At 50.5% G+C, this 12,930-nt stretch overlaps 1 protein-coding gene across 8 annotated transcripts in view; it reads right to left on the bottom strand.

Moving 5' to 3' along the window:
• Positions 1 to 12,930, bottom strand: part of tsnax (translin-associated factor X) — a 133,274-nt gene that overhangs the window by 24,491 nt on the left and 95,853 nt on the right. For all 8 annotated transcript variants that reach the window (XR_012100275.1, XM_073056669.1, XM_073056670.1 and 5 more), the window contains one exon: positions 12,182 to 12,309. Coding sequence is in view for 7 of the 8 variants with exons in the window: in XM_073056669.1 (XP_072912770.1) it covers positions 12,182 to 12,309 (128 nt within the window). In the remaining variant the exon portion in view is untranslated. The remainder of the gene's footprint in view (positions 1 to 12,181; positions 12,310 to 12,930) is intronic.

Genomic DNA, 12,930 nt, shown 5'->3' with positions numbered 1-12,930 from the left:
GATCTCTAACTGTGCTACAAGATCATCTATCTTATTCCATATACTGCATACATTCAATTCTAACGCCTTCAGTCTCATATTCATTACTCTTTTTTGTCGATCCTCACAGTCTAACTACACACTGCATTGACTTGTACACCAACTGCCCCATCCTCAGCTGTATCAATCCCATTCCCATCCCCCACCAATTTAGTTTCAACCCTCCCCAACAGCTCTAATAAATCTATCCGCAAGGATATTAGTCCCCCCTTGGGTTCAGGTGTAACTTCTCCTTTTTGTACCCAGAAGTGATCCCAATGATTCAGAAATATGACTAACTGCCTCCTGCACCACTTCCTCAGCCATTCATTCATCTGTATCATATTCGTATTCCTGTCCTGACTCTCATGTGGCATTGGGAGTAATCTAGAGATTACTACTTGGAGGCCCTGTTTTACAGCCTTTTTCCAAACTCCCTATACTCACTGAGCAGGACTCTTTTTGCCTTTCACCTATGTCACTGGTGCCAATGTGCACCACAGCCTCTGGCTGCTCACCCTCCTTATTTAGAATCTTTTGGAGCTGCTCTGAGACATCCTGTACCCTAGCTTTTCTTTCGCAGCGACAGAATCTCCTATCCATCCCCCTACCTATCAAGTCTCCTATCCCCAACACTCTGCCTGACTTCACCCTTCCCTCAGAGCTGGCCACAGTGCCACTGGCCTAGCTGCTGCTGCTGTGCTGATAGGTCATTCCCCAGCCAGTAGTATCCAAAGGGGTATACTCAGTGCTGAGGTGAATGGCCACAGGAGAACCTTGCACTGATTGCTTTGACTTTGACTTTGCAATGGATTTCATATAAAGCTGGGATTATGACTTGGTGATTTTGTTAACATTTTAAATGTTATAGTCAGTCATTTAAAAACTTCACAGTAATGTGAATTATTTAAAATGAACTTTATAAATTAGATAGATTAAGGTGGTTTCACTACATATATCAACAGTAACCATAAAACTAAACAAAAACACCCCTACATTCTCAAGACTGAGAATCACCCATTCATATGAATGGAGTCTCTGATTCTATGTCAGGCCTGATCCGGAGCAGGATTGGTGAGATATAATACTGGGGAATCAGTAATTTCCAGAAATTTTTACTGTAATTTTCAGTTAAAAATAAGAAATATTTAAAGACAGCAACATTGAAACTGATTCCTTCCATAACCTCATCATAATTGCCCCATTCAATGCAATGAGGAGCTCAATAATGGCTCTAAGCCTGTACTTGCTTGAGTTTAGAATAATGAGGAGGAATTTTATAGAAACCCATCAAATATTGAAAGGCCTAAACAGAATGGGTGTGGAGAGAATGGTTCCTATTGTGATTGATTCTAGGACCAGAAGGCACAGTGCCAGAATAGAAAGACATCTCTTTAGAATAGATGTGAAGAGGAATTTCTTAAGCCAGACAGTTGTGAATCTGTGGAATTCATTGCCACAGACAGCTGTGGAGGCCACATCAATGGGCACATTTAAAGCAGAGGATGATAAGTTCTTCGTTAGTCAAGGCATCAAAGGTTATGGGGAGGATGGGGTTGAGAGCGATAATAAATCAGCCACGATGGAATGATGGAGCAGATTTGATGGACCAAATGGGCTAATTCTGCTCCTATGGCTTATGGACTAAATCACCAGTGCTTTGATTGCTATCTCGTTTCTTCACAATTTGCATACCTTGAACATGTGAGGAATACATAGGATGAGAAGATTTGAGGTCTCAGAATCAAAATAATCAACAGAAAAACAACTGACCTTGATCCTTGGAGGTTAAAAAAAAGATGAAGTCAAGAACCTCACAACTAAGCAAAACTTTAAGTTAAAAACAAAGGAGGTATGTCTGATTACAACAATAAAAAAGGTGGACGATTTTATGTCAATTACCGGTAAACAGCTCTTACACAAAGTAGAGTATAAATCATTTTAAAAACCCGAACTGATGGGGAAACCATCACAGAGGCTGTAGCATGGAGTGCAGAGGTGGAAGATACAATGAAAATGTAATTGGAACTGACCTTAGGGGATTTCCGATCTATTTCCAAGAGGAGATGCTTAAGTAACTAGTGCTAGGTCAAATTACTTGTGTGAAGCAAAGAATCTTTTTATCAGTGCAACTGGCTTGTTAGCACCATGAATGACTGAACTGGTTAAGCAAACCCACATAAGAACCTATTTTTGAATCAGAATTAGAATCAGGTTTAGTATTACTGGTATATATCGTGAAATTTAATTGGTTTGCGGTAGCTATACATTGCAATACCCAATTGTTATGTTTTGTAACTCCAAAACATAGAACTAATTAAAAGCAAAAACACAGAGCCAGGAATGATGTGTCTAGTTTCATTTTTACTTTAAGCGAGACGCGCACATATGATGTGGTGGCATGACAATGTATGCCTTTTCCAATCTTACTTCCAAGAATTTTGTAAGATGCAAATCATCAGTTCACATTCTCCAAATGCTTCCACCCCTTCCCAATACCCCACCAAATTTATTCTCCCCACACCCTCTCCCAAAGTTTCAAACACATGACTTTCATTTCCGGTTCCCCTAACCATACTTCCACTGAACAGAAAATTGTCCAACTTCACTTCTGGACCCACAGATCAGCTGACAAAAGGAAAAAATGATCCATCTTCTTGGATACAGCTCTCAACTACTTAAAATTTGCCGTTATCACCCTTCCTGTCAGAAAAGCAAAGTTTAATTCCTCTATTTTTGAGAGCTGTTGTCCCGCCTGCAATTTCCCTTTCCCCTTAAGTGCTTGAAAATGTTACATTCCAGATCTGTTCCCATATTTCCCATAATACTATTTTAAGCTTTGAATCACCGCAGTGCAAAATAGCCCAAAGCACAATGAATAACATCTGACACAAATGAGACTGTGATAATTTATCCCTTTTCAATCTTGATCAGTTTCCAACCTTTGATAACACTCAATAATAAATCTCATCCATATTTTAAATGCCAACATATCCTCTCTACTTTAGCTATAACCTTTACTCTGACCAACCAAATCTTTTCCAGTTTTACAACCTTCCAACGTTCTGTTCTCCTCCAGTTCTAAGCAATTGGGCATCCTCAGTTTTCATCGTTCCACTAGTAGAGCTATCATTTTATCAGCACAACTCTCTTGTTAGCACCATGCATAACCAAACTGGTTAAGCAAACTAACATGAGAAATAAACTGATTTCTGAATCAGAATCAGATTCAGGTTTAATACCACTAGCATACAGTTGCAAGAAAAAGTTTGTGAACCCTTTGCAATGACCTAGTTGTCTGCATTACTCATAAAATGTGTGTAGGCAGGTGACCTGAATTGCAAACGCTAATAAACAAAGAAACAAACAAATAGAATTGCACACCACGCTATAAAATTAGGCATCACTAACATTTTATACAAGTTCAATATAATATCCAAACTCCTATATTCCTTAATTGTGATTTATGAAGGCCAGTGTGCCAAAAACTCTCTTTGTCTAGCACACTCCTCAATGTCCTGGTGCTCAGTGTGTAAGTCCTACCCTGGTTTGTCCTCCCAAAGTGCAACAACTCACACTTGTCTGCTTTAAATTCCATCTGCCATTTGCTGCCCACTTTTTCAGCTGGTCCAGATTCCACTTCAAGCTTTGATAGCCTTCCTTGCTATCTACTATGCCCCCCAGTCTAGGTCTCACCCACATATCTGTTGTGCTATGTGGGAAAGATGCTAACTTGGCAGCTTAAAATGGGCTGATCTAAAAACAGCAACAGAAATGTACAATAATATGTCTCAAGATGTAACTGCACTGGAAAGAGTGCAGTTTTCTGAGGATGTTTCCAAGTTGCAAACCAGCTATTATGTGGGAGGATTGGAAAAGCCAAGCCATTTTCTTTGGAACAAAAGTCGCTGTAGGGAGACTTAACAGAGCTGCACAGAATTATGAAAGTCCTAAAAAAAAACAGAAGGGATCAATTTTTTCTTTCAGGGGGATTAAAACAAATAAAGGACTAAAATTTAAAGTATTGAGTAGAAAGATTAAAAAGGACAGATGAGCAATGATGCTTCAACTCAGAAACAGAGTGGAGGCTAGAATCCACAGCTAAGAAGATAACAGAGACAGAAACTCCCATCACATTTTTAAAGTACTTGGATATGAACTTGAAGAGTTATGACTTGCAGAGCTCAGGACTTAGTGCTGGAAGGTGGGGTTAGGCTAGATAGTTCTTTTTTTTGAACTGGCACATACATAGGGTGTAGCATGATTTTACCATTGCTTCCAAGAGAGGAGATCAGTCCTAGTTCACTAAGGAATTGAAGAAACAGTCAACGTTTCAGGCTGAGACTCTTCATCAGGACTGATCAAAGCTCAGTAGTCTTAAGAACATAAATAACAGTATAGTGTAGCGGTGTGCTACACGCAGCGCTAAAATAACGACACGGAGTCTGTAAACTGCAATTAAAGATGATTTTATTCGAACTTCACAGCCTTGCTTTAAAGCGTCCCTCATCCCGCCCTCCCCGTGCGCGGATGCTCTAAGGGACAAGTACTCACAAACCCCCGCAGGCTTTTTTCCTTTGTTGCAGACCTGGCCTTTGTGCCTGCGCGCTCCCGGGGACGACCAGGGGTGCGCTGTACACCAACTCGGCCGACGAGGCGTGCAGATCGTCTTTGGGCGCCGTGCGGATGCCGAGTAGGACCCAGGGAAGCTCGTCCACCCAGTTAGCTCCTCGCAGGCGGGCCATGAGAGCCAACTTTAGGTGACGGTGGAAACGCTCCACTAGTCCGTTTGACTGTGGGTGGTAGGCAGTGGTGTGGTGCAGCTGTGTCCCCAAAAGGCTGGCCATAGCTGACCACAGGCTGGAGGTGAACTGGGTGCCTCTGTCGGAGGTAATGTGGGCCGGTACACCAAAGCGGGACACCCAGGTGGCGATCAGTGCCCGGGCGCAAGATTCGGAGGTGGTGTCGGTGAGCGGGATCGCCTCTGGCCATCTGGTGAACCGGTCCATGATAGCCAGGAGGTGCCGCGCTCCGCTCGACACTGGCAGGGAGCCCACGATATCCACGTGAATGTGGTCAAAACGCCGGTGGGTGGGGTGGAACTGCTGCGGCAGAGCTTTGGTGTGCCGCTGCACCTTGGCCGTCTGGTAGTGCATGCACGTTCTGGCCCATTCGTTGTCCTGATGGAGGGGTGCGCTAAGTTATGAATGGAGTCGAAAACGCATCGCCACCAGTTTGCCGGGACAACGGGACGGGGCTGGCCGGTGGCGACGTCACAGAGTAGGGTCCTCTCACCTGAGCCTACGGGGAGGTCCTGGAGCTGCAAGCCGGAGACTGCGGTTCTGTAACTCGGGATCTCCTCGTCGGCCTGCTGCGCCTCTGCCAGCGCCTCAAAGTCTACCCCTTGGGAAAGGGCATGAATGTTAGGGCGAGAGAGCGCATCCGCCACGACATTGTCCTTACCCGAGACGTGCCGGACATCCGTTGTGTATTCAGAGATGTAGGACAGATGGTGCTGCTGGCGGGACGACCAGGGATCGGACACCTTCGTGAACGTAAAGGTAAGCAGCTTGTGGTCCGTGAACGCAGTGAAGGGCCTACCTTCTAAGAAGTACCTGAAATGCCGGATTGCCAGGTATAGCGCCAACAGTTCCCGGTCGAAAGAACTGTATTTGAGCTTGGGTGGCCGCAGGTGTTTGCTGAAAAATGCCAGGGGTTGCCAGGGCCCCTCGATGAGTTGTTCCAGCACCCCACCGACTGCTGTGTTAGATGTGTCCACTGTGAGGGCGGTAGGGACGTCCATTCTGGGGTGCACTAGCATCGCGGCGTTTGCCAAGGCTTCCTTCGTTTGAATGAAAGTGGCGGCGGACTCCTCGTCCCAGGCAACGTCCTTGCCCGGACCCGACAGCAGGGCGAACAGGGGGCGCATGATTTGGGCAGCTGAAGGGAGGAAGCGGTGGTAGAAATTGACCATGCCTACGAACTCCCGAAGGCCTTTGATCGTGGTGGGTCGGGGGAAATGGCGGACCGCATCTACCTTAGCGGGCAGAGGGGTTGCCCCGTCTTTAGTAATCCTGTGGCCCAGGAAGTCCATGGTGTCGAGCCCGAACTGGCATTTGGCCGGGTTGATTGTTAGACCGTATTCACTCAGTCGGGCGTAGAGTTGACGGAGGTGGGACAGATGCTCCTGACGACTGCTGCTGGCTATGAGGATGTCGTCCAAATAGATGAATGCGAAGTCCAGGTCGCGTCCCACCGCATCCATTAACCGCTAGAACGTCTGTGCGGCATTCTTCAGGCCGAACGGCATGCGGAGGAACTCGAAAAGGCCGAACGGGGTGATGAGAGCCGTTTTGGGGGACGTCGTCCGGATGCATCGGGATTTGATGGTATCCTCAGATGAGGTCTACCTTGGAGAAGATCCGTGCGCCGCGCAGGTTTGCTGCAAAGTCCTGAATGTGCGGCACAGGGTAGCGGTCCGGTATGGTAGCCTCGTTCAGCCTGCGGTAGTCGCCGCACGGTCTCCAGCCCCCTGTCGCCTTGGGCACCATGTGCAGGGGGGAGGCCCATGGGCTGTCGGACCGCCAGATGATCCCCAATTCCTCCATCCTCTTGAACTCCTCCTTCACCAGTCGGAGCTTGTCCGGGGGAAGCCGCCGAGCACGGGCGTGGAGGGGTGGTCCCTGGGCCAGGATGTGGTGCTGTACGCCGTGTCGGGGCATGGCTGCCGTGAACTGCGGTGCCAGAACCGATGGGAAATCCGCCAGGACTCTGGTGAAGTCGTTGTCAGACAGCGTGATGGAGCCAAGGTGTAGGGCTGGCAACTGGGCTTCTCCCAGGGAGAACGTCTGAAAGGTCTCGGCGTGGACCAGCCTCTGCCTCGGCAGGTCGACCAGCAGGCTGTGAGCCCGCAAAAAATCCGCGCCCAGAAGCGGTTGGGCTACGGCGGCCAGTGTGAAGTCCCACGTGAACCGGCTGGAGCCGAACTGTAGCTGCACCGTACAGGTGCCGTAGGTCCTTACCGTGCTGCCGTTCACGGCCCTCAGGGGGGGACCCGGTGCCCTGTTGCGGGTGTCATAACTCGTCGGAGGTAAGACGCTGATCTCGGCACCGGTGTCGACCAAAAAACGGCGTCCCGACATCTTGTCCCACACATACAGGAGGCTATCCCGACGGCCAGCTGCCATAGCCATCAGTGGCGGCTGGCCCTGGCGTTTCCCGGGAACTGGCAGGGCGAGCGACAACAGCGGGCTTCTGCGGCCCACCGCTGGTGGTAGAAACACCAGTGTTCATTGGGCTCCCCACCCCGGCCTCTGGGTTTAGCGGGCTCTGCGGCCGGGCCTGGACTGGTTTGCTGCTGGGAGCGTGGCCGGGTGATCTGTGCGACGGACGCCCCACTCACCTTCTTGGCGTTCCACAGCAAGTCCGTCCGGGTTGCCACCTTCCGGGGATCGCTGAAATCCGCGTCGGACAGCAGCAGGCGTATGTCCTCGGGCAGCTGCTCCAGGAATGCCTGCTCAAACGTGAGGCAGGGTGTGTGTCCGCCGGCCAAAGACAACATCTCATTCATTAAAGCCGATGGAGGTCTGTCCCCCAAACCATCCAGGTGCAGTAAGCGGGCAGCTCGCTCGCGCCGTGAGAGTCCAAAAGTCCTTATGAGTAGGGCTTTGAAGTCCGTGTATTTGCCATCCTCCGGGGGCAACTGTATGAACTCCTCAACCTGGGCGGCTGTCTCCTAGTTGAGGGAGCTCACCACGTAATAGTAACGTGTGTCCTCTGAGGTTATCTGCCGAACGTGGAATTGGGCTTCTGCTTGCTGGAACCATAGGTGAGGTCGCAGCGTCCAGAAGCTTGGCAGTTTCAACAAAACTGCATGAACAGATGTGGCGTTGGTCATCTCTGGTCCAAAAATCGTTTGGACCGTCGGGGTCACCAATTGTAGCAGTGTGCTACATGCAGCGCTAAAATAATGACACGGAGTCGATAAACTGCAATTAAAGATGATTTTATTCGAACTTCGCAGCCTTGCTTTAAAGCCTCTCTCATCCCGCCCTCCCCGGGCGCGGATGCACTAAGGGACACGTACTCACAAAGCCCCGCAGGCTTTTTTCCTTTGTTGCGGACCTGGCCTTTGTGCCTGCGCGCTCCCGGGGACGACCAGGGGTGCGCTGTACACCAACTCGGCCGACGAGGCGTGCAGATCGTCTTTGGGCGCCGTGCGGATGCCGAGTAGGACCCAGGGAAGCTCGTCCACCCAGTTAGCTCCTCGCAGGCGGGCCATGAGAGCCAACTTTAGGTGACGGTGGAAACGCTCCACTAGTCCGTTTGACTGTGGGTGGTAGGCAGTGGTGTGGTGCAGCTGTGTCCCCAAAAGGCTGGCCATAGCTGACCACAGGCTGGAGGTGAACTGGGTGCCTCTGTCGGAGGTAATGTGGGCCGGTACACCAAAGCGGGACACCCAGGTGGCGATCAGTGCCCGGGCGCAAGATTCGGAGGTGGTGTCGGTGAGCGGGATCGCCTCTGGCCATCTGGTGAACCGGTCCATGATAGCCAGGAGGTGCCGCGCTCCGCTCGACACTGGCAGGGAGCCCACGATATCCACGTGAATGTGGTCAAAACGCCGGTGGGTGGGGTGGAACTGCTGCGGCAGAGCTTTGGTGTGCCGCTGCACCTTGGCCGTCTGGTAGTGCATGCACGTTCTGGCCCATTCGTTGTCCTGATGGAGGGGTGCGCTAAGTTATGAATGGAGTCGAAAACGCATCGCCACCAGTTTGCCGGGACAACGGGACGGGGCTGGCCGGTGGCGACGTCACAGAGTAGGGTCCTCTCACCTGAGCCTACGGGGAGGTCCTGGAGCTGCAAGCCGGAGACTGCGGTTCTGTAACTCGGGATCTCCTCGTCGGCCTGCTGCGCCTCTGCCAGCGCCTCAAAGTCTACCCCTTGGGAAAGGGCATGAATGTTAGGGCGAGAGAGCGCATCCGCCACGACATTGTCCTTACCCGAGACGTGCCGGACATCCGTTGTGTATTCAGAGATGTAGGACAGATGGTGCTGCTGGCGGGACGACCAGGGATCGGACACCTTCGTGAACGTAAAGGTAAGCAGCTTGTGGTCCGTGAACGCAGTGAAGGGCCTACCTTCTAAGAAGTACCTGAAATGCCGGATTGCCAGGTATAGCGCCAACAGTTCCCGGTCGAAAGAACTGTATTTGAGCTTGGGTGGCCGCAGGTGTTTGCTGAAAAATGCCAGGGGTTGCCAGGGCCCCTCGATGAGTTGTTCCAGCACCCCACCGACTGCTGTGTTAGATGTGTCCACTGTGAGGGCGGTAGGGACGTCCATTCTGGGGTGCACTAGCATCGCGGCGTTTGCCAAGGCTTCCTTCGTTTGAATGAAAGTGGCGGCGGACTCCTCGTCCCAGGCAACGTCCTTGCCCGGACCCGACAGCAGGGCGAACAGGGGGCGCATGATTTGGGCAGCTGAAGGGAGGAAGCGGTGGTAGAAATTGACCATGCCTACGAACTCCCGAAGGCCTTTGATCGTGGTGGGTCGGGGGAAATGGCGGACCGCATCTACCTTAGCGGGCAGAGGGGTTGCCCCGTCTTTAGTAATCCTGTGGCCCAGGAAGTCCATGGTGTCGAGCCCGAACTGGCATTTGGCCGGGTTGATTGTTAGACCGTATTCACTCAGTCGGGCGTAGAGTTGACGGAGGTGGGACAGATGCTCCTGACGACTGCTGCTGGCTATGAGGATGTCGTCCAAATAGATGAATGCGAAGTCCAGGTCGCGTCCCACCGCATCCATTAACCGCTAGAACGTCTGTGCGGCATTCTTCAGGCCGAACGGCATGCGGAGGAACTCGAAAAGGCCGAACGGGGTGATGAGAGCCGTTTTGGGGGACGTCGTCCGGATGCATCGGGATTTGATGGTATCCTCAGATGAGGTCTACCTTGGAGAAGATCCGTGCGCCGCGCAGGTTTGCTGCAAAGTCCTGAATGTGCGGCACAGGGTAGCGGTCCGGTATGGTAGCCTCGTTCAGCCTGCGGTAGTCGCCGCACGGTCTCCAGCCCCCTGTCGCCTTGGGCACCATGTGCAGGGGGGAGGCCCATGGGCTGTCGGACCGCCAGATGATCCCCAATTCCTCCATCCTCTTGAACTCCTCCTTCACCAGTCGGAGCTTGTCCGGGGGAAGCCGCCGAGCACGGGCGTGGAGGGGTGGTCCCTGGGCCAGGATGTGGTGCTGTACGCCGTGTCGGGGCATGGCTGCCGTGAACTGCGGTGCCAGAACCGATGGGAAATCCGCCAGGACTCTGGTGAAGTCGTTGTCAGACAGCGTGATGGAGCCAAGGTGTAGGGCTGGCAACTGGGCTTCTCCCAGGGAGAACGTCTGAAAGGTCTCGGCGTGGACCAGCCTCTGCCTCGGCAGGTCGACCAGCAGGCTGTGAGCCCGCAAAAAATCCGCGCCCAGAAGCGGTTGGGCTACGGCGGCCAGTGTGAAGTCCCACGTGAACCGGCTGGAGCCGAACTGTAGCTGCACCGTACAGGTGCCGTAGGTCCTTACCGTGCTGCCGTTCACGGCCCTCAGGGGGGGACCCGGTGCCCTGTTGCGGGTGTCATAACTCGTCGGAGGTAAGACGCTGATCTCGGCACCGGTGTCGACCAAAAAACGGCGTCCCGACATCTTGTCCCACACATACAGGAGGCTATCCCGACGGCCAGCTGCCATAGCCATCAGTGGCGGCTGGCCCTGGCGTTTCCCGGGAACTGGCAGGGCGAGCGACAACAGCGGGCTTCTGCGGCCCACCGCTGGTGGTAGAAACACCAGTGTTCATTGGGCTCCCCACCCCGGCCTCTGGGTTTAGCGGGCTCTGCGGCCGGGCCTGGACTGGTTTGCTGCTGGGAGCGTGGCCGGGTGATCTGTGCGACGGACGCCCCACTCACCTTCTTGGCGTTCCACAGCAAGTCCGTCCGGGTTGCCACCTTCCGGGGATCGCTGAAATCCGCGTCGGACAGCAGCAGGCGTATGTCCTCGGGCAGCTGCTCCAGGAATGCCTGCTCAAACGTGAGGCAGGGTGTGTGTCCGCCGGCCAAAGACAACATCTCATTCATTAAAGCCGATGGAGGTCTGTCCCCCAAACCATCCAGGTGCAGTAAGCGGGCAGCTCGCTCGCGCCGTGAGAGTCCAAAAGTCCTTATGAGTAGGGCTTTGAAGTCCGTGTATTTGCCATCCTCCGGGGGCAACTGTATGAACTCCTCAACCTGGGCGGCTGTCTCCTAGTTGAGGGAGCTCACCACGTAATAGTAACGTGTGTCCTCTGAGGTTATCTGCCGAACGTGGAATTGGGCTTCTGCTTGCTGGAACCATAGGTGAGGTCGCAGCGTCCAGAAGCTTGGCAGTTTCAACAAAACTGCATGAACAGATGTGGCGTTGGTCATCTCTGGTCCAAAAATCGTTTGGACCGTCGGGGTCACCAATTGTAGCAGTGTGCTACATGCAGCGCTAAAATAATGACACGGAGTCGATAAACTGCAATTAAAGATGATTTTATTCGAACTTCGCAGCCTTGCTTTAAAGCCTCTCTCATCCCGCCCTCCCCGGGCGCGGATGCACTAAGGGACACGTACTCACAAAGCCCCGCAGGCTTTTTTCCTTTGTTGCGGACCTGGCCTTTGTGCCTGCGCGCTGGCTATTTGTGAGCCGGTTCGAGTGCGCTAGGAAGTGGGTCGCCACAGTAGGCCATTTGATCCATTCAAGCCTGCTTGACTATTCAACATAATAGATAATTGTAGTACCATCTTCCTGTGAAAATCTCAAATTCCTCAATTCTCTTATTATATAAAAAAATCAGTCTCTAAAAATGCTTAGTGATTGAGCCTATACAGCTCACATGAGTGAAGAATTCTGAAGGTTCACTATCCCCAGGCTGAAGATCTCTTCTCTATTCCTTTTTTGCATTCAACTTTTATCATTGTGTCAATATTCAACAGTTTTATTTTTACATTTTATCCCAATCCATAAAATCAAAAAACAGAATTAGACTTTTTTTCTGGAATTGTGCTATCCAGTGCAAATCAAGTTTTTCTAACTTTATTTCAAATGATCCAGTGATAATAAAACATGAATTAACAAATTCAAACAACTTTAAATTCAGAAAATAAATCTCACCTCAGTATGCTCCACTTCCTCTGCCTTTGGAGTGAAGATTAATTGCTTATTAATCTCATCAAGGCTAATCAGAGTTCGAGTCTTTATGAAATGTTGAAATGAAACAGCTTCCACGTACTCCTGTAAACCTGAATTAAAAACAAAGACTATTGAAATAAAGATCCTCAGAATTTTAACATTTATCACAGTAAACTCTACTTTCAAAATTATCTACATATCTAAACTTGATTCCAGAAACTAGAATGACTAACTGATCTCTAGGTCAGGCTAATATACTGCATTCCTGTTAATAAGCGCACAATATAAAAATCCCATAAGATATAGGAGCAGAATTAGGCCATTCGGTTCATCGAGTATGCTCTGCCATTCCATTATGGCTGATTTACCATCCCTCTCAACCGCTTTCTCCTGCCTTCTTCCTGTAATCTCTGATGCCCTATCTTTAAATATACCCAATGCCTCTACAGCCAACTGTGGTAATGAATTCCATAGATTCACCACCCTGTAGCTGAAGAAATTCCTCCTCATCTCTGTTCTAAGAGACATCCTTGTATTCTGAGGCTGTGCCCTCTGATCCTGTACTCCCTCACTATAGGAATCACTTCAGAGAAAGGTTAACAACACAAGCTTCAAATGTAAAAAAACACCCCTGAACAAATACTCATTACCAAACCCCAAGATGAGTATATAGGTTAAATTCTTTATCATTTTATTTTTAAAGAATGATAGAAAGTTCTATAAAGTGAAAC

Source organism: Hemitrygon akajei, chromosome 9 (genome assembly GCF_048418815.1).
Source record: "Hemitrygon akajei chromosome 9, sHemAka1.3, whole genome shotgun sequence".
Lineage (NCBI taxonomy): Eukaryota > Metazoa > Chordata > Chondrichthyes > Myliobatiformes > Dasyatidae > Hemitrygon > Hemitrygon akajei.
This window is presented reverse-complemented; position numbering and strand designations above follow the sequence as displayed.